Source organism: Lasioglossum baleicum, chromosome 3, assembly GCF_051020765.1.
Source record: "Lasioglossum baleicum chromosome 3, iyLasBale1, whole genome shotgun sequence".
In the NCBI taxonomy this organism is placed as follows: Eukaryota; Metazoa; Arthropoda; class Insecta; order Hymenoptera; family Halictidae; genus Lasioglossum; species Lasioglossum baleicum.
This window is the reverse complement of record NC_134931.1, coordinates 117,010-142,000: the sequence shown is the minus strand read 5'-3', so window position 1 is coordinate 142,000 and position 24,991 is coordinate 117,010. Positions and strand designations below refer to the sequence as shown.

The 24,991-nt window shown below is 41.5% G+C and overlaps 3 protein-coding genes across 11 annotated transcripts; 1 reads left to right on the top strand and 2 right to left on the bottom strand.

Annotated features, from left to right (window-relative positions):
- The first annotated feature begins 8,143 nt into the window (after positions 1-8,143).
- On the top strand, positions 8,144-11,622 carry Pig-a (phosphatidylinositol glycan anchor biosynthesis class A). Of its 2 annotated transcripts, XM_076447276.1 has the most exons (8): positions 8,145-8,522; positions 8,607-8,837; positions 8,917-9,073; positions 9,150-9,329; positions 9,407-9,641; positions 9,761-10,058; positions 10,181-10,541; positions 10,648-11,622. In XM_076447276.1, exons 2-8 carry the CDS (start codon positions 8,812-8,814, stop codon positions 10,729-10,731), a joined length of 1,341 nt encoding a protein of 446 aa, XP_076303391.1. In that variant the 5' UTR covers positions 8,145-8,522; positions 8,607-8,811; the 3' UTR covers positions 10,732-11,622. The 2 variants fall into 2 exon arrangements, with proteins under 2 accessions (XP_076303388.1, XP_076303391.1); XM_076447273.1 differs by having other exon boundaries at positions 8,144-8,522; positions 10,181-11,622.
- Positions 11,623-13,122: 1,500 nt separating this feature from the next.
- Positions 13,123-20,086, bottom strand: LOC143221773 (GIGYF family protein Gyf). Of its 7 annotated transcripts, none has more exons than XM_076447266.1 (16): positions 19,977-20,086; positions 19,292-19,336; positions 18,962-19,193; positions 18,369-18,542; positions 18,071-18,299; positions 17,767-17,980; positions 16,519-17,683; positions 16,073-16,426; positions 15,650-15,961; positions 15,441-15,533; positions 14,826-15,289; positions 14,557-14,758; positions 14,262-14,468; positions 13,714-14,122; positions 13,398-13,627; positions 13,123-13,320 (listed from the first exon to the last, which is right to left on the bottom strand). In XM_076447266.1, exons 2-16 carry the CDS (start codon positions 19,321-19,323, stop codon positions 13,195-13,197), a joined length of 4,443 nt encoding a protein of 1,480 aa, XP_076303381.1. In that variant the 5' UTR covers positions 19,324-19,336; positions 19,977-20,086; the 3' UTR covers positions 13,123-13,194. The 7 variants fall into 7 exon arrangements, with proteins under 7 accessions (XP_076303381.1, XP_076303383.1, XP_076303384.1 ...); XM_076447268.1 differs by having other exon boundaries at positions 13,714-14,119; XM_076447269.1 differs by having other exon boundaries at positions 14,268-14,468.
- A 636-nt stretch (positions 20,087-20,722) lies between these two features.
- LOC143221776 (transcription initiation factor TFIID subunit 10) lies at positions 20,723-22,239 on the bottom strand. 2 transcript variants are annotated; one of them, XM_076447278.1, is made up of 4 exons: positions 21,665-22,239; positions 21,275-21,425; positions 21,131-21,195; positions 20,723-21,054 (listed from the first exon to the last, which is right to left on the bottom strand). In XM_076447278.1, exons 2-4 carry the CDS (start codon positions 21,389-21,391, stop codon positions 20,853-20,855), a joined length of 384 nt encoding a protein of 127 aa, XP_076303393.1. In that variant the 5' UTR covers positions 21,392-21,425; positions 21,665-22,239; the 3' UTR covers positions 20,723-20,852. The 2 variants fall into 2 exon arrangements, with proteins under 2 accessions (XP_076303393.1, XP_076303392.1); XM_076447277.1 differs by having other exon boundaries at positions 21,580-22,238.
- Positions 22,240-24,991: the final 2,752 nt, after the last annotated feature.

Here is a 24,991-nt window from a genome sequence, read left to right as displayed (position 1 = left end):
AATTTGAACGATTTCTAACGAGCTCCCCAGTATGAGAGTATGGTGGGGATGCCTGCGTATTACGCGAGGACCCCGATCCGCAACAGTCGAGATTGATGACTGAGAGAGATCTCCGAAACGAGAACCGTGAGTCCCGAAACGACATCTCAATTGTCAGTTATTTGTACCGCGTGTTTAAAATTATTATTAAAAGTGATCTCGAAGTCGCAGAAACCCGGCTTCCCTGTTTAAACCAGTGGTTTTAATTCACCCACTTACACTTTCTCCACTACCGGACTGATCCAACCCTTCATACCTGATTTTAAACGAAGCGCTCGTGTCGGGGTAAACAGTTAGTTTGGCCGTTATAATTTAAGGAAAAACTTGTGACACCTCATATTACACGTCCGTAAAACCAACAATTTTCAAGACTTCAAGGAATTGTTTGAGATACGTTTTCTCATATTTCACTAAAGACTGCTACATATCCAAATTTGAACAAAATCCGAAACAGTAGTTCTATTTCGCATGGAAATATGGATACTCGAAAACAATTAAAAATTAAAACAATTATAAGAAACTGCGATTTAGATCAATCGTGAGCAGAAAAATTCAAAGATTCTTTTCTTTACATCTTTCAATGCCTACTATGTATATCTGTTTTATGTGTTGACCGTTTTCGATGACATTTCGGGTAATCGGATAGAGTTTTTTCATTTTCTTAGTTTTAAAAATCTTAAGCTTAATAAATATGGATTCGAAAAAATCGTTTGTCCCGCTGTTTCCAAAACCGTTGTTTAAACATGTTTAAACAATCATACTGTATTAATATTGGATATCACTGTATTTGAAAAAGTCTACAGAATCTTTTATATGGCGGGGGTAGCGAGCGCACGGTAACCCCAAGGGATCTGGTTAGACCGATTTGGTCTTTAATGTCTTTATGGTTATTACGGCTATTAACTCCTAAGGGTACGGCTGGTGGCACATTGCAGTTCGGCCATGGCACAACAAAAGCCCAAACTTCGTTTTTCAGGACCTTTTGCTCGAAAAAGTATATTAACGGTTTCGGTGTTATTTCAGCCGCTTGGCATAGTACCGTTACCGGTATTGTCCGGTATGTATAAATATTTTACCGGGATTAAATCCCTAATTTCACACAGTGAATTAAAGTTTCAAAGCGAAATGTTCAGCGCTGTACGAAGCATTAACGACATTAGATTCGAGACTAAAAGACTTGAATTTTTGGAGATGTTATGACATTTCGACGAACATTGCGCCGGACGGCGCACACGGTTTTCGCCGACATTTCACCGACTCCAGATTTGACCGGCAACAAATTTGATCGAATTGATTCAATCGATTGATGAAGTTAATCGCCATACGGTCTATCCATAAGTCACCAACTCCTCAAATTACTCGCCGATGTCGAGCCGCTCTCGAGCCGCCCGATGTGTAACGGATAGACTTGGGATCTGTATGCATTTATAGCAAAATTGAGTAGATGAAATTGATAGTTGTTGGAAAATTTTTAAAATTGAAAATGTCAATATATGATTTCTCCTTTATTAAAATCATTAAGGAAAGGGATGACATTCTTTTGAGTTTCTATTTCTTGTAATCAACGCTGACGTTTTTTATTTTGCACAAAGACCCGCTGTCTATCCGTAACACATCGGGCGGGTGGCCCGAACGTGGTCGACCTCGTCGGGCGCGTTCGGACAGAAGCGGCCAATAATAACTCGCTCTCTTTTGTGGCAGCTAATTTCCTACATTTGCCACAAGATGGACAGATAGTCAAAGAAAGACCTTTCTCGCTGCTACCTGATCCGTCACCGATCTCTATATATACAGTCTTAAACCACCTTCCGATATCGCAGCGTCTCGGGCAGGGCCCGCCTTACTGATGACTCCTCTAGCGGTTCAGGACTGGTCGGTCAGAGCTGTGACAGACCTTTTTTGGCCATTCCGTCGCGATACAGGCGGCGACCCTTGCAGCGACCCGTGCAGCTATTGGGTCGCTGCAAGGGTCGCTGCAAGGGTCGCTGCACGGGTCGCCGCAAGTTTCTGTGTTAAAGTCGAATAACTTTCGATAGAAAAGAGATAGAACGATGAATTTTTTTTTAAATTAAAGCTCTAACTTTGCAGAATATGCGGAAAGTAGGGAAATTATGGTACGAACGTTTTTTAACCTTGACAAAATTCGTTAAACCTGCACAATTTCAATAAAACTTTTTTGCAACATGCTGTACATCATTTCCCGTAGATTCTTCCACGCTTATTTCAAATCTGGTCTCAGAATTTGTCTACCACCTCAGGATTTTCCAAAAAATCGAATTTTTTGTCAACGAAACAAATGAAATCATATTTTCGTTGAAATCCGATTGAGCTACACTTTTTTTTTTGGTGGTTTTATTAGGAAAAGATTGGGCTATTGCAAAATTATTTTTTTAACCTCGACCATCAACTGTATGGAGTCGAAAAATTTAAACTAATTCGTTTTTTACGTCTTTTTCGATGAGCCGTAACACAGTGGTCTGGATTGGAAAATCGTGTGCCTTTCTGCCCAAAAACGAACTTTCTCGTATCGATATCTATAAACATTGCTTCCCAAATGTTCACAGACCTCGGAAATGAAGAAAATAGTACAATTTAATAAATATAATAGTTGCAATAAACAGTGAAAATAGGACATTTTAAGAGGAGGATTTTTCACGAGAAAAATTGCTTCTCTGTGATGCGGTGCCCTGACGTTCCTATTTAATATTATCTCTCGCTTTTTTTTTATATTGAAGAGCAGACTTTTGTGATAAAAATCATATCTTTCTATTATTTATTAACGTAAATACTCTATTTATATAATAATGCTCAATGCCGTAAGAAAAATTTGTGAAGTCCTTTCAATTTAAGATGGTATATCTTTAAAGTTTAGCCGAGTTTAGCTTTCTAATTAATTTGAATATTTTTAGTACACCTTCCTTCTAAATAATCATGAAAAAATTAATTCCGCCCCTCTCCGCCCGCTCAAATTATTATTGTTTAAAGCCATTAAAGTTGGTAATAGAATGTTTGCGAGGTATATTGTTGGTACAAATTATTATCAGATGACTTCACATAGCGAAAAATGTAAGATTTTAGTGTTAAATATTGCATCCGAGGTAATTCTTTAGTATTAAAATATAATAGAAGTTTTTCAATACTGTTTCGTTCTGATATTTCGCTCACCTCTAGTAAAATAAAGATATAAGGTAGTAGGCTCGTTTCGTTTTTTAATCATTATAAATTATTATAAAAAATATCTTTGACACGCTTGTAATGCGTTTTTACCTTTACGGTAATTTTTTTTGTGTATGTTGATTGCAACAAGACTTCTCAAATTTATATTTTACGTATTCCATAAAACGTTACACATGTGTGAAACATAAATATAAAAAATACATATCTAGAAAGTAAAAAATAGTATGTACGATTATATTCCAAAAATTTTTTTTTAAATCAAAAATATCAATGAAAATTTATAAAAAATTATTGTTTAACAAATGCAAAAAATATTTAATTACCTATAGTTAAAAATGACTATTTTTTAAATATTTTTAGTGAAAATTTCATTGCAGTATCTCTACTGGTTCAAAAGTTATAACAAAATGGCACACGATTTTCCAATCCAGACCACTGTGCGTCAGTGATTTAAATTTTGAACAAAATATGTTTATATTCCTTGGAGTTTCCACTGTAAAATGAGCCCTTCAAAAGAAATGGAGATATAAAAATTGGCGTCACAAGGAGCTGGCAACGGACGCTGTATACGACTAAATAACCCCATTTACACCTCGAGAATAATATTAGCAACCAGTCTTGACCAACGATGCCTTTTTAAGTGACGGGGAAAAACCCTGGAAGAGACATTTTCTGACGTAAGGATCGACAGCGTCGGTTCTGAAATTACATAATTCATTCACGTAGTGAAAAAACATTTTAGATTTGTCTATGTCCAACAAGTGATCCAATACACTGCCTCGTAAGTACGAGCGATAGCGGAACAGCAGTGGGTTAGGATACGATACCGTTACCGCCCACTACATACTACGCAATTGTAGGGGATGGCGGCAAGACGCCAACACGCATGGATTCGAACTGGTGACATTGTACTTGGTGTAAGCCTGAGAAGAAGGTTCCCAGGCAGGATTACGGTGACGTGTCTAGGTGCGAATGCGCGGACGATTGGATCAGAGTGGAGGAGGCAGGACTCGTTTCACACGCATTTTCGGCTGTATTGAAATACTTATTACAGCGGTCACACATACTACGCAGCGTGCGCCATCGAAGTCAACACATTGAGACTACGGGCGCGCGGCTGGGGTCGGGCTAGGCAGACCCAGGCAGACCGAACCCGGTAGACTCGATTTCTTCAGTGCCGTTCCCGGGGCTGTTCTCTACAGAGAGATTTATGACAGGTCATTACTATTGAGCTGGAAGTCGACACTTCCTCGACCAACACGCTTTGACTGTAATTTTCAAATCACTCGACGAAGTCGAGCCACTCTCGGGCCGCTTGATATGTCACGAATAGACTGCGGATCTTTATGCATTTATAGCAAACTTGAGTAGATGAAATTGATAGTTGTTGGAAAATTTTTTAAATTGAAGATGTCAATATATGGTTTCTCCTCTATTAAAATCATTAAGGGAAGAGATGACATTCAATTTAGTTTCTATTTCCTGTAATCGACGCTGACATTTTTTATTTTGCATAAAGATCCGCAGTCTATCCGTGACACACTATCAGGTGGCCCGGTGGCCCGAGAGTGGCTCGACTTCGTCGAGCGCGTTCAGACGTCAGACAGAAGCGGACAAGTTCGTGCGAACGCAGAATTGAATCTCGAGTAGCGCGAAAACTCGCTCGCCCGAACTTGTCCGATTCTTTCCGAACCCACCCGACGAGATCGAGACACTCCCGGGCAGCTCGAAACCCCTTGGCAGCCCGATGCACTCGGGTAGCTTGAAACGCGCTCGAGCCGAAAATTATAAATTTCAACACTCTACACCTACCGAACCTTAAAAGTAACTGGTAAATGTTTCTTTGTATGAAAGTGATGAGATTGATTTTATTTAGACTTTATGCAGCTCTCTTTGTAATATGTTAATGTATTAGCTCGTTCGGAAAGTCATTTCGTTTTCTCCTTTGCTGAAGAAACAATTCAATTCAATTTGATTTCTATTTCTTGCAATCGATATAGTAAATTTTTATTTTGCAGAAAGATCCGCAGACTATCCGTGACACACCATCGGGTGGCCTGGTGGCCCGAGAGTGGCTCGACTTCGTCGAGCGCGTTCAGACGTCAGACAGAAGCGGACAAGTTCGTGCGAACGCAGAATTGAATCTCGAGTAGCGCGAAAACTCGCTCGCCCGAACTTGTCCGATTCTTTCCGAACCCGCCCGACGAGATCGAGACACTCCCGGGCAGCCCGATGCACTCGGGTAGCTGGAAACGCGCTCGAGCCGAAAATTATAAATTAAGTTTCTTTTCCCTTCTACGACACATTTTTTTTGCACGAAGACGTTTCAACCCTCTACACCTACCGAACCTTAAAAGTAACTGGTAAATGTTTCTTTGTATGAAAATGATGAGATTGATGTTATTTAGACTTTATGCAGCTCTCCTATTGTAATATGTTAATGTATTAGCTCGTTCGGAAAGTCATTTCGTTTTCTCCTTTGCTGAAGAAGTAACATTCAATTCAATTTAGTTTCTATTTCCTGTAATCGACGCTGACATTTTTTATTTTGCAGAAAGATCCGCAGTCTAGTAATGACAAACGGAAGCATTGCCATCCCTACACGCTAAACAAAATTATTTTCCGAACGACCTGATAGTATATAGTATGTAATTTAAATAAAAATATTAATTTTTGTCAGTAAAAAGAAAGACTGCTGCTGCTGCTGCTACACATTTGTACAATAGACATTTACTTTACCGACATCTTAATGTGGAAGATCCACATCAGCGCGACCAGCTCTGTATCACCTTACCGGGGCGAGAGACCCCCTGCTCCCTAGTACAAGGCCTGTACGTGCCTGTATGGCGCTGCGTACGTCATTCGAAACATTGGCGCGACTGTGTTGCCCTCTTACGGTGAGGCAAAATCCCCCACCGTTTTCCGTGCAGCCTCGCGGCAGCAGGGATCCAAAACGCGACATTGCTGCCCGGTGCAGCCCTGGTTGTCTGGGTAGTGATTGATCAGGTGTTTCTCTCTCTATATTAAAAAATATTTAAAAATCCTTTGACAAATCTGTTTTGTGGCGTCAGGATACTGCTGTCGATATTCCATCACAGTTTGTATAGTATATATTATTTCTCCACTTTGTTTCTATGTATATAAAATTTTAATATGATCCTCCATTAGTTTAACGCCCCGTTCAGCGGTATCATTGACCACCTTCAGTCTATGTTTCAGTCAGTCTACTTATTATTCATAATAACTTCTTTTTCCGATATTTCAACTGTTTTTCTTTTGTAGATTGGAGCGTATTAATGAATTTAGTTAAGGTAGTAGAGAGACTTCCAGGATTGCAAGATATTCATTTACTCATTTCTCGATAATACAAACACGGGGTTTTTCACTAGTCAAAAACGCTAGATAAAACATCGATCTAGGGCGCTATCTGCCTCAAAAGTCCTATTTTTTCGATTACGAGGCGTAATTTTCATTATTCGGCAGCATGTAGCTATGAAAATAGCTATATGCGCAGTTGTATGCTTCCGAATAATGCAAATTACACCCCTTAATATCTCTGTCAGTTATGTATATATAAAAAAACTCTTCAAACAAAAGTTGTAGTATATAAGGAGGTGGATATAGTATCAGAGAAAAAATTTTTTTTCAAAGTAATTATTTCAAGTTTTCAAAGTCACGGATGTTTTTTCTATCAACAACTGTTTATGCTACATACGGATTCTTAAAGAGAAAAAAGACAAATTCAACGATATATCATAACGTCTATTTATGTAAAGATTTAAAAAATTCAAAATTTTCAAATTTGCTGCGCCTCATTTTCCCATGATCCAATCGGCCCCAAAATTTTTCCAGATCATTTTCTCAACATTTGTTACAATTCTGGTTTACGGGACAAAAAAATTTCATGGTCGAAAAATAAGGTCCACCCTAATGTCCATATACGTAAATTACGAGAAGCAGTAAAGGGTGCTTAACGTCGAAGAAGAAAATCCTGGTAATTAAAACTTAATATGTACTACATTCTACGTTATTAGAATAATTGTAGTTTAATTATGATACATTTTATATCAACATTTTTTATTTACACTTAGAAACGCACTGTCTCGGAAGGAAATGGACATTCGAGAGAAGCAATAAAATTAGAGCATCATCGCGAAAAAAGATGAGTTTGCAATAACCTCAATATTTTATGAAATTCTATTATAATTATAGTTATGACTGTGTTTTTTTATTATAGGAAGACAGAAGATCAAATAAACTTGTGTATGCTAGTATAAAATCAATTTATATATATTATACAATTTATTTTATTATTTGTTTGACAACTAATAAATCTACAAATTGTTTCATAAACTAAAAAATACTTCCTGCATTTTCGTATTCTCCAATCAGTCCAAATAAATACCATCAACGTGTTCTCATATACCAATTTTTATTAATGCAATTATGACAGTAACAAAACGTTTCTATTTAAAATGAATACATATTTTGAACATAGTTTTAACATTTTTAATTTTTTGGAAGGTTAAAAAATGTAATTAAAAAAGTAATGAAAAATAAAAATAAAAAAAAAATCCTCGCTGCATGGGGACCCGAAGGCTAGCTCCAGATTGCGATTCATACGCTCGACGGCTCGACAGTCGAATTTCAGTTTCGTTTCCGTAAGCCGTAAAGCATGGCAACATGGCAAGTTCTAAAAATAGATTGTGGCTCGCACAAGCAGCGCACACGGATATAGTAAAGGTACGCTGGTGAGTGTAGCGCGCGGGCGCGTTGCTAACACGATACCAATACAGTGTGTCTTCTGCACCGACGAAATGCCGTCGTTGGCCTCCTGTTTCTCACTCCAGTCAGAATATATCCTAGAGGGCGTAAGAGAACACCGAAAAATTCGAGTCCCGCCAACTCCCGTAAGGCTGGCAGTCTTTAACAGTATCTCGTCGGTGCCTCCGCTATTAGACGGCAAAAATAGCTACTAATACGCGCGGAGAATCCCAGGCAAAAATCGAGAATTTGGTTATCAGGGCAGGGTAATTTTCTCGATGGGTTGAATCGAGTCGAATTGAATCGAATATCGAATCCAGTTCGACTTAAATATATCGCTGCCCTGCCCTATTTGCACTGATTTGCACGGAACGGACCTATTCAAAACAGCTGATTCCGATCAATTTTATTTCTTGCGCTTTTCGGCGTGACTGTGTGGTGAATTTATCGATGTCGGTACCATTAAAAAGAAGAAATAACAATGAAGATCTCACCCGCGCTCGTTTTATTCAAGAAAATGAGATAGACCTCATCGTGCAAACGTAAGCACACCATCTAACCTTTTCTAAGTTCTTGCTGGCGAGAGAGAGACGTTCTTCGAACTGCAATTTTTCTTACTAATGTAGAAATATGAAGAATTGTGGCGAGACGGTTGTACGTGCAATTAATTCGAGAAATCCATAAAATGACAAGTTCATCGATGATCATGGATTATCGCGCGCGTAAACGTGCTGTAGCGTATGTCAGATTTTGGAGGGACTTTGAGACAAACGAAATAGGTGACACGTGTTACATAGCTTACATAAGTCATGCTGTTGATTAAACACGAAGATGAGCACCGTGAAGCATAAGATATGGTTGGTAATTTATGAATGAAATTTCTAGAGAAAACTGGGGGGAAAAAATTCAATGCTCGTTTACGTTAATCTTTCGCAGCATGGTCTCCGACTTCTTTTATCCCAACATGGGTGGGGTCGAGGAGCACATTTTCAATCTGTCCCAGTGCTTATTGGGTCAGGGACACAAAGTGGTGGTGCTCACCCATTCGTACGGAGACAGAATCGGAGTACGATACATGACCAACGGTCTGAAAGTATGTATTATGCTTGTTTCCGCTCCCTAAAAAATCATATCTATCTTGTCTTGTAACTAAATGGTTCTTTTTCAAGGTGTACTATATACCAGTGAAGGTTTTTTATAATCAATGCGTTCTTCCAACTATGATCTGCTCGATTCCACTTATCAGATATATCTTTGTAAGGGAGCAGATTCAAATAGTGCACAGCCATTCGGCGTTTTCCGCTCTTGCCCACGAAGGAATGCTGATCGGTCGACTGATGGGATTGAAAGTGAGCCCCGACGCGAGATCAACCAAAGGGAAAGGGATCGTGCGATATAATTAAAGTAACCGTATTGAAAATTTCAGACGATTTTTACGGATCATTCGCTGTTCGGTTTCGCCGATGCCTCCGCGGTCTTGACAAATAAGTTTTTAGAGATATCCCTAGCCGACTGCGATCACTGCATATGCGTGTCGCATACGGGTAAAGAGAACACGGTACTAAGAGCCAAGGTTCCAAAGGAGAAGATTTTTGTGATACCCAACGCGGTGGACACCACATTATTTATGCCGGACGTTAGCAAACGGGACAATAATTTTAGTAAGTTTCGAAACAGAGATGATGGCGTAAAATGTGTTTAGAATCGAAGAGCCGTAGGCCTCGACGTACGCAGAAAATAACGCAGCATTACTAATGCTCCTTTCCGTTGTTAATTGTAGTCACGATAGTCATAGTGTCGCGACTAGTGTATCGCAAAGGCGTCGATTTATTAGCTCGCATTATACCCGATATTTGTAGTCGGCACGAGGATGTGCAGTTTTTGATCGCCGGAGACGGTCCGAAAAGATGGCTGATCGAAGAGGTGCGGGAAAGAAACTTGTTGCAGCACAGAGTGACATTGTTGGGCAGCTTGGAGCATTCCGAGATCAGGCATGTGCTAAACAAGGGTCATATCTTTCTAAACACTAGTCTGACGGAGGCCTACTGCATGGCGATCGTCGAGGCTGCCTCGTGCGGGTAAATTTCAATTGTGCTAACTATGTATTGTGTACCATACACTGGACTAGACTAGACGCTCGGAAACTTTAGCTGTAAACTGTAAACAACCTAGCTTTCGATTTCATTGTCGTCGTTTCCAGATTGCAAGTAGTCTCGACGAAAGTGGGTGGCATACCGGAAGTATTACCTTCCGATTTAATTTATTTAGTCGAACCCACTGTGTCTGCCCTGATAGAAGGGCTGGAGACTGCCATAAAAAATTATAAGAAAGATAATACCAGATGCCTTTTCGAAGCTAATCGAAGAATAAGTCTGTTTTACAACTGGTTTAATATAACTAAAAGGACTGAGATAGTATACAATTTAGCAAGGCAAGAACGAAGAAAGACTCTAGGCGAACAATTGGCAAACTATGTTCGTAGCGGGGTATTAGCATATCTGTTGGTTGTGTCGTTATGCTATATTATTATACAAATTTTTGAATTTCTCGTACCAAGAAAGGTAGGTGCCGTAAAGTCCGAGTCTAAACTATACAGTATACAGTATACAGTTTCGATTGGTACTCCGTTAGAGGTTTTTGTTTCTACTAACGATCGAATGCTTTCAGTACATCGATATCGCGAAAGATTACACAGATATGAACGTTATACACGCTCACGTTAACGTCCACGGGGATGGAAAAGAAGATTAGCGATTTCTTTCTGAGAAATCAACACAGAGATCTGACAAGTTCTCTTGGCGCCAACAAGCATTTCAACGATGAAATCATCACGCTAACATAAATCTTGAACCTTTTTTTTTATACCTTTATGCATATGTATTCGAAACCAAAAAGCACAGTGTCTAAAGTACAAATACAATTGTTAGCGAAAATCGAGTCGATAAAAAGCAGTTGTTTTATTGTTTCTTTCCTGTGTATCATGTATCATGTATCATATATATCACAAACGCAGTTCAGTCACACTGTACGTGAAAATCGTCTCATACGTTTCGTTCATGTATTTTTAAAGAGATTCCTTTTATTATGATAGTTGTAACATCGTATGCGTACTTATATCGGCGTGTCCGTACCTATAATATCCGTTAACAATTCACAGTTATAGCAGAGTCGCGCAATGCTCGTTCACATGTAAAATATATTGCATCGTCGGACATTAAAAAATACCTATATATTACGTGTAGGAATTGCTCGCATTTACAGATCGTGACACGTCTGCTCGTTTATTTATATAACATAATCTACATTATAGTATTTTAAACTTAATGCACCAGAGATACCGTGATACAAATTCGTCGCGTGTCTTTTCCTGTGTGCACCGAATGTATGGCTCTGATTTACAATTCGTCTCTGTAATAAACGGTTGTTCGCAAATTCAGTTCGTAGGTTCATAGTTCATAGCTCATAGTTGATAGATTCAGCTCCATTCTCGTTAATATCACACCAGTTCGAAATATAATATACATAAAATTTTGATATTGAAAAAAAGAAAAAACAAATAAAAAGGCTACGTTGAAAATATAATATTTATTTTTATTATGTTGTACGTTAGATACAATAATAATAATAATAATATTAATACAATGTCAATGATTTCTTTTCTGCCTAATTAATTATCATTGTATTACTGTACATTTATCTATTTATACATAAATCTTTCACTCAAGGGTCTATGATCTCCTCCTAAAGGATGTAGCCGCCATTTTCGCGTGCTAAGAGAAGATCAAGGAACCTTAATCAACAACCATTATAATTATTAAGAGCGGCCCGATCTGTCGATAATACTCGACCCGCTAAGCATACAAAAACAGAGTATTTCTGCCAATTCTCTTCAATTTCTGACAGTTCTCTATCCGACTCGGAAAAGTCAAACAAGAGAGAAAACAAGAGAAAAGAAAAGGTCGGCGTGTGTCTCTGGATATATGTCTCGTACCGAAACCTCGCTTTTCCACCATTCATTAGGAGGAAATATCCCCCCTCCCCTCCCCGTGAAACGGTACGCGTACAAATGAAACTTTTCGAAACGAAAGAGAATAACGAGGTACTCCTTTTCCTTCGATAGACCAAACCAACGTTCATCAAGGAAAACAGAGGTGTGTCGTCGAGATAGCGAGATCCACACGCAGGCACACGCAGCAATCGAACCGTCCTCGGAAAGTGTCCTCGACAACACTTGTTAACAGGGGAAGATGAGTCCACCCGCCATTTACGTTTCACCTCGCTTTTCCAGCGACTTCTCCTTTTTCTCTATAAATCGTACACATGCAAGTAATATCATTAGTATGAATGTTTTGTTCCTTTTGTAACTTTTCCTTGACGTCAGTGTATCGAAAAGCGTTCAGAAGTTATTAGAGGGACTCTCGTTTCCCTCGCGATATCGCTTCCATATAAGTACAATCGTTCGATTCGTTCCAATATATAAATACAATCGTCGTTTAGTCGGTCAGTCAAAATTTTTCATTTATCAAAATCTCTCCCCCCCTCTCTCTCTCTCTCACTTTCTCTCTTTCGCGTTACCGTCCGTATCTTTCTGGCTTTGCGAGCACACGTTATTGCTTTCTTAACTGCAACGTTCCTCCACATGTACACGAATTGTTATCGATCGGCACTGATCCTTTTTATCTACGGCCAACGACGACGAAACGTCCCGGAGAAAATGTTTGCGCGCGTTCTCTATCAGTGAATGTCATTCGCCTATATATTTGCTCTTCGAAGTAGAGTAAATTATATGTACAATAGAAGTTCACTTTCCTTTTCTCGTTCGAGTATTTAGTTGTTCAGTTAGGTGATTCTCAAGAAGGGAATAATGCCATGCTACGGGAATCGGTGTGTCTAAGGCTCTCATTAACCCACAGAGTGAAAGGATACAAATGTGGGTACCAAAGATTATCCTTGCGTTAACCATAGAAAAAGAAATCTTAATACATATATTTATATATATATATATATATATATATATATATATATATTATGTATGTAAGTATGTGTATTCGATATTGCTTTTTGTTTGTTTGTTTTAATAAAGTACTCGTAACGGGTTCCTTAGAACTGTCATTTGGCATCTACAATAAATAAATAACGAACCATAGTTGTAACGGGCCAAGCGTCGCGAATATCCGTGGGTGTGAGGGGTCGACAAACGGTTCCGGAAACGATTCACACACCTTCGCCGTAGTCGCGGGCACCAACGTTGATACGGTCGGGCGCTGCGGTCACGCTGAACCCGAGAATTTTATTATCGACTCTGTACATTTTTCCCTTCTTCGGTTTCTTCGATTTCCCCTGAAAAAAAGAAAATCGTATATGATACGATGCTTCCGAATCTACTCGGCGGCGCGACGTTTGTCTTGTCGACGTACCTTCACTTCCTGAAACTCCGTGGGCGCGTTTGGATTAATGGCAGGCGCTGGTTTGCAGAGATCGTCCGCCTGCGCTTGCGGTCGTTGAGCCGATCGCCATTTACTGCGTTTGTCCAGAAATTGCTTAGCGAACTCGGAACTCTGTTTATTATCACCGAGGTAGTCTCGAACGTATTCCTTGACTTCGTACGCGGACTCGATGTCTCGCAGAAATCCGACGAACGTGGGTACTAAAAGAAAAAACAAGCGATACATGGCGGAGGAACATTGATCCAGAACTACGCACAGTCTCGAATAATGTGATCCAACGACTTACTGTCCACAGACACCTGTAAACCACTCAGTGCCTTGTTGCACCATTGAGTGAAATCGTCTACCTTGGCAGTGTTCTGTTCAAACAATTTCTTCACTAATTCCTCTTCCCTCTTATTTTTACTCTTGTTCGGCTTGTTGGCTTGCAACGTTTGATTGCTAGAGGGCGATTTAACGGTGGCGGATTGCTTCGCCGGTTGCTTGGCTATAGCGGTGGCTTTGGTGGGTGCCGGCGGATCGTCCCAGAAACCGCTGGTGCTGCCGGTATTGTTCGACCATGCTTGGCTGCCGCTGGACGCGCTCGAATTCGCCCAGTTCAAACACTGCGAAGCGGTGCCCCAGATTCCGGCAGTTTGTAGCACGTTCGTAGATTCCTTTTGACCAGCCTTTTCTTGCCGCTCCCTTTCTTGCTGCTGAAAGATTGTCACCGTTCATACACACGTATATTATAACGATTATAGGCGAACTATACGCGAATTATACGCGATTACCGTGTTACGTAACGACCGACGCGATTGCGTGTCACGGCAGTATTGGAGGATGCATAGGTACCTTTACCTTGGCGATGCGCTCCTGCTCCTCTTGCTGTATCTGCGCGAGGCTCTTGACCTGCAGCGGTTTCGTCGAGGCTGTGGCCTTCTCTGCCCACTTAAACTGCAATCTTTTCGACGAATCGGCAGCCGAGGCTTCCTGAGCCGCTTCCATGGCCTTCTGCTGCGCCAGCTGCTGCTGCATCATTTGTTGTAACCGTTGCTCCTCCTGCAATATATCGATATCGTAATGTTACCGGTTTGTTCGCACGATTCCCGAGCTACGGTGTTTAGACTTAGATAATGTTTGCGCGCACAACTTTCTTCTCCCGCTCGAGTCTTTGGATTTCGGCGAACGAATTAATGGGCGTGGGAGGGGGTGGGGCGCGAGGTGCCTGTGCCCACGGCGCTTTACTTCTTTCTTGCAACTTTCGGAGCGCCTCCGCTTCCCGTCGCCTCTGTTCCGCTCGCCGGGCCTGCTCTTCCGCTTCCGCCTGCTTGCGCGCGTTCGCTTCTTTCCTACGATAACAGATTTTTCGTAACAAATTAGTTCGATTCGCTCCCGTTCCGCACGTTTCGCACATACCGCATTCTGTCTTCCTCCTGCTTTCGTTGTTCCTCCTCCAATTTTTTCCTCTTCTCGTCCTCCTTTTTCTGCTTCTCTTCCTGCTTCTTCATCTCCTCTTTCTTCCTCTTCTCTTCCTCTTGTTTTTTCTTTAGATTCTGCTCCTCCTGTTTCCTTTTCTCCTCTCGTTTCTTCTCCTCCTCTTTACGTTTCTTCTCTTCTCGCTTCTTCTCTTCCTCCTTCCGCTTCTTTTCCTCCTTCTTTTTACGCTCCTCCTCTAGCTTGCGTTTCTCCTCGTCTTTCCTCTTTTTCTCCTCCTCCTTCCGTTTCCTTTCCTCGTCTTTTCGTTTCGCTTCCTCCGCTTGTCTGACCTGCTCTTCCTTCTTCTTCTTCTCGACCTCCTCTTCGGCCTGTCGCTGCAATTCCTCTTGCTTCCGCAGCTCTTCTTTCTTCCTGTCTTCCTGCAGCCTAAGATTCTGTTCTTCCTGAAAAGCGATTCAATATTTTTCATGATCTTTGGGAATCTGTGTCCCGTCAAGAATGGATTAATCCTTTTCCGATCGTTTACTCGTTTACGGTGTATACCGTATATACTGTGTGTTACCGTTTACCGTTTACTGTTTACTGTTTACTAACCAATATCTGCTGCTCAGTCTTTATTTCTTTCGTATGTAGATCCCATAAAGAGGTAGGCATTTGGCCAGGCGGTACTGCGGGTATCGGTCCGACCTACGAAACACAACTTGAACTTAACGTTTTTCCGACGAAATGTTTCACCCAAGATTTCCTCGAGGTGGTGTTTCTAGTTTAATCATTAAAGATAATCGAATCGTTTCAGCGTGTACCTGTGCTAACCAATTCTGCGCGTTAAATTGTGGAGTAATTTGAGGCGGAGGCTGCGGCCAAACGGTGTCCATGTGGGTCGTCTGCGGATGGCCGTTCGCATTGACGTTCAGTTGACGTAACAACGATTTTATAGGATTGTCTTGCTGCGTCGGGGGTGTCGTTGCTGCATTCGTCTGCTGCATTCCAGGTATATTCTGCATTCCACCCATCTGTTGTATCAGCTGCTGTATGGGATCTACTGTCGGAGGATGGGTTGCTGTGGTAGAATGAGGATTCGACGTTAGATGAGTAGCGTCTGGTTGAAGTTTCGCCTGTGAACGTTGATGCGATCAAATTAATAAAATGGCGAGGAAACAACACCGCTGTTGGAAACAGGCGGGCGAACGCGGCGTATAGATATACATATTCGATCTTCCACAAACCTGTTGCATCTGTGAGAAAAGTTGCATAACAGGATTCGATGTCTGAGACGGCAAATGAGGTACAAACGGAGGGGTGGAGATCGTCGGGACTTCCGGTATATCGGAGTCTTGGATAACATACTGATAAATCAATTGGTTCTGTTCGACGGGACTCAAGGTGGCCCAGTGCTTGGATTGGGAGAGCTTCGCTATAGCGGACGTACGCATTTGGCTGAGGAGCAGCTGCTGATTCTGCAGTAGCCGCATATGCTGGTATTGAAGTAAAAGAAGCGGGTCTTCCATACCAGTCTTTGGTAAAGTGGGCAAACCGGCAGGTACCGTGCTGGAAACCGTGGGAATCCCTTGATCCGTCAACTGGAAAAAAGGTAGCCGGAACGAGTGAAGAACGAAATACGGGCTCGATACTACCAAAGCAACGACAAAAAGGACAAATCGATCAACCATACCTTCAAGGGAGGAATAGGAGGTCCTGGGGTAAACGGTATTCTACCACAAATCTTCATCAACTCCCCTAAAGTCGTGTACCGCTCGTCGCAGGTTCTCCTTACCATCAATCCAGCGTTGAAGTAACCGGCTTTACACCATTCCGCCATTTCGCTTGCTAAGAACGGACCCTGAACTTCGCCCTGTGGATCACGGTAAAACCATTTCTCCTGTCCATTGGTCGATGGAACTGTAGAAGGTTGGTTACCAATAGACGGCGGTACACTGGCAGTAGTTTTCTCCCTATGACTTTCTTCGTCCGCCATTAATTTCGCCACTAACGCGTCCGCCTCTTCTTTCATTCTATCCAAGTCGTCGTCACCTTTCTGTCGGGTCTCCTCCGTTCCCGTGCCGTGCACGACGATGCCCTTCTGAGGTTCCGTTTGCAACGGAATCTGTTGCTGTCTCTTCGCAACTGAAATCGGGTGGTCCACCTTTATCTCCGTTTGAACCTTTATCTCCTCCCTAGTTTGCGTTTTACTTGGAGATTTATTTTTATTGTTCCCCGAACAATCGACGGACATCGGTTTGCCGATTTCGGCCTCTTCCGTGGCCGCTGCCTTTCCCTTTGCCTTTACCGTCGCGTTGCTCCTTTTTTGTACGCTTTCGGGCGGCGACGACGCCGACGTCGGCGCCGGCGCCGATGTCAACGTCGACGTCGACGTCGATGCCGATGACGACGCCGACGCCGATGCCAACGCCGATACCGATGCCGACGCAGATATCGATAACGACGTCGATGTCAAAGTCTTCGTGGCCACACTGTCCGTAGGCGAAATCGGCGGTTTCGTCGATGACGGAGAATTGCTTCTCCTCTCTTTTTCGACGGCCTTGTCTTTGGGGTCGAGCGGGTGCAAAGATTTCTGTCTATCTTTATTGATTGTACTAATTGTACTGGTGGTGCTGCTGGGTGGTCCGCGGTTCAGAGGCTGTCCCTGGGACGAGCTGTAAGATAAATGCTTTCCACTAGGTTTCGTTGTACTACCCTCCGATACACGTCGAGTCCTCGATTCCTGAGTACCACCCGCACTTATCACTCCGTCCTCGTCGTCGTCCGAATATATCCCACCATGGAACGCGCCGGATGCGTCGAAACTACCTCCACTTTCACTGGGATTTTCGGTGGCCCTGCAATACAGTTTCTTACATAGTGATCGCGCATCTACATGAGTGATGGATTTAGTGCGACTCCGATCGAGCAAAAACTGTACCATTCGGGAAGGTTATCGTGATTGATATCGTGATGATTCGACTCCCAGGTGCGAGCAGTACGGGCAGGCGGATGATGGCTTAGATCGTGCGAGGTTCTGTGATTCCCACGATGCTCGAATCTCCCACCTTTGGTCACACCTTCCTCTCCGTCTCCTTCGTTTCGATCTAATCTATCCCTGTCCATACTTCCTCCTTCGCGCCAACTGCTTCTACCTGATAACGACAATTTAACAGAGCGATAACGTTGCCGTTTATTAGCGCGAATTAGCGAGCGGGCTCTGTGCACGGGGCTCTCGCACTAACCCCATTTACGCCAGCCATCGTCGTCTTCTGTACCAGCGCCACGATGACGCCGCCAATTACCCTCCACGACGGAACTACCGCCAGGCCCGCGACTTAGTTCCTTTCTAGGACTAGTAGAGCCGTTCCACTCGACCGGATCCGAGGCCCCGTTTCTTTCCGACCATCCGCGTTCGCTCTGAGATCTATCGAATGGCCGGTTTCTTCCCTGGATAGACGAAACACGCATGCCCTATTTAATGAAGTGGCTACGCTCTTGCCTTTTCGAACCAGTTTCTAGAACACGGCAAAAGTTACGTACCGGAAATGGCATACTGTCGATTCTTCTACCATCTCCTGAATCGTCGAAACCAACGCCTCGGGAGTAATGGGACGAATACAAGCTTCCTCTACCACTTTTTCCACGCCCTCCGCGATCTACGCTTCCACCCCTTCCTTGACCACCGACATTGGTTATCCCTCCGTTCCACATTCGCTGAAAAAATACGCCCAAAAAGATTACAATTTTCAAGGAAAATCTAATAAGATCGATCGATCAACATTTTTGACAAATAAAATCTCTGAATGCAGGTAAAAAGTGTGCAGCGTAAATATCGGATGATAACACTAAACAGTCATGATTATGTAAAGTACACGACGGTAGGTAGGATAGTGCTACAAAGAACTGGCACAAGGGCTCCAGTGTGTTATATTTATAGATACAAACTAAGTTCGCGAGGCAGTTCCCAATATAGGATGCGATAAGAATGTACAATTGTTAAACGACAGTAATGAAATATCGTGTACGATCGATGGGCAAATACAAAGGTACATTGGGAACATTAGTATCTTTCGAGTGAAATTCCTCTTTCAGTCAGAAATGCGTCGAATATAAAAGTATATCTCGGTAATTACCGTTTCGTCTTCTGTCATTTGTATAAGAGCCAAGGGAAGTTGAGTTTTCTCGATATACAACGTTGAGAAATTTGTCAATGATTCGGGTGGCTTACAATTACGATCGAACAAAATCAACATCTCTTCTCTTCCGTATCTATGTTCCGCTAATTGATAACGTGGAGTAGTTAAGCTTGTAGTACCTCCGCCGCCTCCGCCGTTATTACAACTGTCTGCGGACAGATTGCGCAACCTATAGAAAAGTAATAAAACAAAAGGTTGTAGAGAGAAAAACGTATATTCGAGTGAAAAGCGAAAAGGAACGAGCGATCGTCGATAAAGATTACAAACCATTCTGGACCAAATTTCATAGAATCCGTCATGATGGGCTATGAGCTGAAAAAAAAGAAAAGATCTTGTTAGGAACGAACGTGAGATAGGAAAACGATATTTCTCTAGCAGATGTACGCGCAAACAACCACGGAAGGTAGTACGACGATGCGTCCGAGGACAAGTTGCGTCCACTTGTACCTGTTGCTCAATGAAAATCGGACAACCCATGTGCTTGGTACGTCGACGTCGATAGCAACGACGAAGAAAACTTTCCATTCGAGAGAGAAATAGTCGGGACGAGCAAAACAGCCCAGTAAAAGTAAAGGCGAAAGTAAGAGAGCACGACAGAGACAGTCGGCCAAAATGCTCTTTCGCCGAAGGCTGTGATTCTTTCCGGAATCGATTCAATGTTCGAACGCACGGCGATGCCACGAGAAACACTCGCTGGAAAAGATATTAGTACTGATCGACACAGATATTCGGTTAGATGGAAATAGTTCGCATTTATTTATACGACATGCTCCTAAACAGGCCGATTTCCGTGAGCCCAGGTGGCAACGTTAACCAAACATTTTTCTCGCTCGCAAATGTCACGAAAATTCGCGGACGGCGATCCGTTAACAGCGAATCGAGAATCGGCGACCCTAATTCTTCGCGGAGATACCAATACCAAGAGAAAAGAAGCAATAAATCGCAAAAATACCTCACTGATCTTCGAAATTACTGAGGATAGCGATACAACACACCAATATGGCTGATGGTTTTTTTTTGGGGGAACGGAGCGCATGCGAACACACTCTCGTGCACTCTCGCTGCACCTGAAGCAATCGAAAGTCACTAGAGGGAATCAGAATCAGCACAGAATCAGAGGGAATGCTGCTCAGATTTTTTTCTAGCCATCGTCGGCAATCGTCGGCCAAACAAATTATACAATATTATTCTCATATCTGGTATTTGATCCGATATGTACAAGTATAGGTATTTATACGTACTTTTTTCCCTTCCCGACCTGACTCCGTTTCTTTTGCCAGTTGCGTTTTCCTAGTAAAATACCTGCCGAGAGGCCGCTGCCCTATATATATATATAGCAAGAAACAAGGGGAGCTTATCATACGTATATATATATATATATGTATATAGTATATATGTACTGTATCTCTTGTCTTTATTTACCCGTCTATGTATTCGCTTATTTATAATTGAATAGTAGTGTCACAATTTCCAAGAGAAATTCAAGAATTTTCGGGTCTTCTCATTCAGTCTTTTATTCGTTTATTCTCGATTGAAAATCAGTTTGACAAAAAAAAGAAAATGATTTGCTAAATAACTTCGAGATGTTCTAACGGTTTCTCTAATATAGAAAATAACAGAGAACAATCCATGGGGAAACGACGACGTCTTCTAGCCTTGTACTTTTCTGTTGGTCGATTAGGAAGACTATAAGACAGATTTCTGATACGATACGCAATGTATTTGGCTTTTCGTTAGTCTCGCGAGCCTATCACAAACTTTAAGCTGTATCGATTAGACGGACATGGTCGTCGAACTTTGTATAGATAAAGAATGTAGAGCTCTAAAATCAAACGAAATAGTGTGGTTTTTTAACTATAATGCCATATTCTGCGACTGACGGTGTGAGATCCTCCATGGTCAGAGTGTAACGTCGATCCTTTCCTTTTGTTTTTGTGTTCTGATTAGCTCCACGGGTCTTGCAATGCTGCAGAGCATCGTTCGCTATTTCGGAGATGAATTTTTGCGCTGCCAAGGATACCAGTCTTACTCTATAATCGATAAAACTATTATTATTATCGAATCAATTTAAATAACAAATTCCAATATTTATGAATCGTATATTACATTCTGGGGTCTGTGGTGTTGAAGCCAGCCGTGTGTAAATAATGTTCGCTGATAGCGTCCGGTACCTAGAACGGGCACATATTGTTCAGGGTGTTTCTATTCCTAACGAACAAACGAATTGATTATAATCATCTTTTCTATTACCGTGGGAGTATAATCTTCAAGTTGCAAAAGAAAATCAGAGAGAGGCTGGCCAGCTGTTTTTGTTTCTTCGTTTCCTGTGTACATCGGCGGGGTTTCTCTTCCAAAGTCTTCTGCCATTGTAATCGACTCCTCCTCGCAAGATATTTCAAAACTAAAAAAGGAAAGTAAAGCGCATAACATTGACACTTCACGTTGATCCGTGAATCATGTACTCGAATGTAAAATTCGACTTCTAACCTTCAGATAACAAAGATATTCTAGATGAGAACACGAAGAGAAACTTTCGATAAATGTCAGAACCATACCTGTTTCAAATGTATCGATTCGTTTAAACGAACGTCAGGAGAATCAGCGTAACGTCCATCAAGAAAATCAAGTGTGCAAACTAACCTAATATCCACTAATATCGATGAGCACGGAAATGTCAGCCAATGTCAGCAGTGGTCAGCAACGTCAGCAATGGTCAGCAATCAATATGATAATTCGATTATTTCGCGATCACGACTTTGATCCTAACCCTAACTTTTTTATATAACCCTAAATATATTTACTAATTTTTTATATTTTTGTTTCAATTTAAACTGTACTATATTTGTGTTAAATTTTTATACATTTGTATATCTTTTATATATACAATATACCACACAATGTAAAACATTCCTTAAATGAACTTTCTTTTACAATTCACAGTCATCAGTTATTACTAATTATTAATTTATTCAATATTCTTCATTGTTTAATATACTTTTTGCCTTTATGCGATATAACTTATATTTTTGTTTTTATTTTTTGTTATGTAAAATGTCCCGAGAACATAGACTTCTATATAGAGTTACCAAGAACAGTTATGTTCCTATGCTCTCCACCAATCAGTAGCGATCACGAAAAATCACGAATCACTGTAAAAAAACACCGTGATTTAGAACGAACGTGATCGAATCACAAGTGATTCGGAATGAGCAGTTCATCGAGTTCATCCCATCTCTGATCGTACACAGCTGTCGTACACAATCGTACACAATCGGACCTGATCGTACCGTCAGCTAGGGAATATTTTAGGTTTGTAACTAGAAAGGAACTAGAATCTTACTAGAAAAATGGCTCGAAACATGGGTTTGCGCGCTGTCGGTTTTCGTCCTTATTTCAGAAAATTTTGGGCTGAGTGAGGGCTTATTCTAAAGAGGAAGGTTAAACACACTGCGCCCTGGTTACGAGGTTAACGAGATTATGTTTATAACTAATAATATTAGTGTCCAAAGTAGAGAAAAAATCTAGGAAAAAAAACCAGCAGATTTCAATGCATTTTTCTGTCTCCAAAAGACTTTATGACTTATGAGATGACCAGGGCGCAGCGCGTTGAACCTTCCTCTTTAGAATGAGCCCTCACACAGCCCAAACTTTGCTCAAATAAGGACAAAAACCGACAGCGCGCAGACCCACTTTTTCGGACCCAAAATCTAGTGAGATCCTAGTAAATAGCAAATATCTAGCAAATAACTAGAATCTTACCAGATTTTCGATCGAAAAAGTGGGTCTGCGCGCTGTCGGTTTTTGTCCTTATTTGAGCAAAGTTTGGGCTGTGTGAGGGCTCATTCTAAAGAGGAAGGTTCAACGCGCTGCGCCCTGGTCATCTCATAAGTCATAAAGTCTTTCGGAGACAGAAAAATGCATTGAAATGTGCTGGTTTTTTTTCCTAGATTTTTTCTCTACTTTGGGCCCTCATATTATTAGTTATAAACATAATCTCGTTAACCTCGTAACCAGGGCGCAGTGTGTTTAACCTTCCTCTTTAGAATAAGCCCTCACTCAGCCCAAAATTTTCTGAAATAAGGACGAAAACCGACAGCGCGCAAACCCATGTTTCGAGCCATTTTTCTAGTAAGATTCTAGTTCCTTTCTAGTTACAAATCGAGGGTAGACTACCCCCTTATGGGGGTAGTCTACCCTCGATTTGTAACTAGAAAATACCTAGAATCTTACTAGATTTTGGGTCGAAAATATGGGTTTGCTGGTTTTCAGTTAGTGTCCTTATTTGAGCAAATTTTGGGCTGGGTGAGGGCTCATTCGAAAGAGGACGGTTCACCGCAGGGGGCTCTGGTCATGAGGTTAACGAGAATATGTTTATATCTAATAATATTAGTGTCCAAAGTAGAGTAAACATCTAGGAAAAAAAACCAGCAGATTTCAATGCATTTTTCTGTCTCCAAAAGTCTTTTTGGCTGATGGGATGACCAGAGCCCCCTGCGTTGAACCTTCCTCTTTCGAATGAGCCCTCACACAGCCCACAATTTGTTCTAATAGGGTCAATCAACGTCTGGGCGCAGATCCATGTTTCGACCCATTTTTCTAGTAAGATTCTAGTAAATAGCAAATATCTAGCAAATAACTAGAATCCTACTAGAAAAATGGGTCGAAACATGGATCTGCGCCCAGACGTTGATTGACCCTATTAGAACAAATTGTGGGCTGTGTGAGGGCTCATTCGAAAGAGGAAGGTTCAACGCAGCGCGCTTTTCTCATCTCATAAGTCAAAAAAGTCTATTAGAGACAGAAAATGCATTGAAATCTGCGGGATTTTTTCCTAGATTTTTTCTCTACTTTGGGCCATCATATTATTAGTTATTAACATAATCTCGTTAACCTCGTGAGAAAAGCGCGCTGCGTCTAACCTTCCTCTTTCGAATGAGCCCTCACACAGCCCACAATTTGTTCTAATAAGGTCAAACAACGTTTAGTACGAAACCCATATTTTCGACCCAAAATCTAGTAATATCCTAGGTATTTTCTAGTTACAAATCGAGGGTAGACTACCCCCTTAAGGGGCTAGTCTACCCTCGATTTGTAACTAGAAAATACCTAGAATATTACTAGAAAAATGGCTCGAAACATGGGTTTGCGGCCAGACGTTGATTGACCTTATTAGAACAAATTGTGGGCTGTGTGAGGGCTCATTCGAAAGAGGAAGGTTCAACGCAGCGCGCTTTTCTCACGAGGTTAACGAGATTATGTTTATATCTAATAATATGATGGCCCAAAGTCGAGAAAAAATCTAGGAAAAAATCCCGCAGATTTCAATGCATTTTCTGTCTCTAATAGACTTTTTTGGCTTATGAGATGAGAAAGGCGCGCTGCGTTGAACCTTCCTCTTTCGAATGAGCCCTCACACAGCCCACAATTTGTTCTAATAGGGTCAATCAACGTCTGGGCGCAGATCCATGTTTCGACCCATTTTTCTAGTAAGATTCTAGTAAATAGCAAATATCTAGCAAATAACTAGAATCCTACTAGAAAAATGGGTCGAAACATGGATCTGCGCCCAGACGTTGATTGACCCTATTAGAACAAATTGTGGGCTGTGTGAGGGCTCATTCGAAAGAGGAAGGTTCAACGCAGCGCGCCTTTCTCACGAGGTTAACGAGATTATGTTTATATCTAATAATATGATGGCCCAAAGTAGAGAAAAAATCTAGGAAAAAATCCCGCAGATTTCAATGCATTTTCTGTCTCTAATAGACTTTTCTGGCTTATGAGATGAGAAAGGCGCGCTGCGTTGAACCTTCCTCTTTCGAATGAGCCCTCACACAGCCCACAATTTGTTCTAATAGGGTCAATCAACGTCTGGGCGCAGATCCATGTTTCGACCCATTTTTCTAGTAAGATTCTAGTAAATAGCAAATATCTAGCAAATAACTAGAATCCTACTAGAAAAATGGGTCG

Bases quoted from the DNA above. Each gene is read 5' to 3' on its own strand.
- Pig-a (XM_076447273.1), top strand. From the start codon at position 8,812: ATGAGCACCGTGAAGCATAAGATATG. The intron at 9,074-9,149 runs GTATGTATTATG...TTCTTTTTCAAG, and splicing joins ACATGACCAACGGTCTGAAA to GTGTACTATATACCAGTGAA. The intron at 9,642-9,760 runs GTAAGTTTCGAA...TGTTAATTGTAG, and splicing joins CAAACGGGACAATAATTTTA to TCACGATAGTCATAGTGTCG.
- LOC143221773 (XM_076447266.1), bottom strand. From the start codon at position 19,323: ATGACGGATTCTATGAAATTTGGTCCAGAATG. The intron at 18,300-18,368 runs GTACGTAACTTT...TTCATTAAATAG, and splicing joins TCGACAGTATGCCATTTCCG to GGCATGCGTGTTTCGTCTAT. The intron at 15,962-16,072 runs GTTTGTGGAAGA...CAACGTTCACAG, and splicing joins TTTTCTCACAGATGCAACAG to GCGAAACTTCAACCAGACGC.
- LOC143221776 (XM_076447278.1), bottom strand. From the start codon at position 21,391: ATGGCAGAAGACTTTGGAAGAGAAACCCCGCCGATGTACACAGGAAAC. The intron at 21,196-21,274 runs GTAATAGAAAAG...TGCCCGTTCTAG, and splicing joins TTGAAGATTATACTCCCACG to GTACCGGACGCTATCAGCGA. The intron at 21,055-21,130 runs GTAATATACGAT...TATCGATTATAG, and splicing joins AACACCACAGACCCCAGAAT to AGTAAGACTGGTATCCTTGG.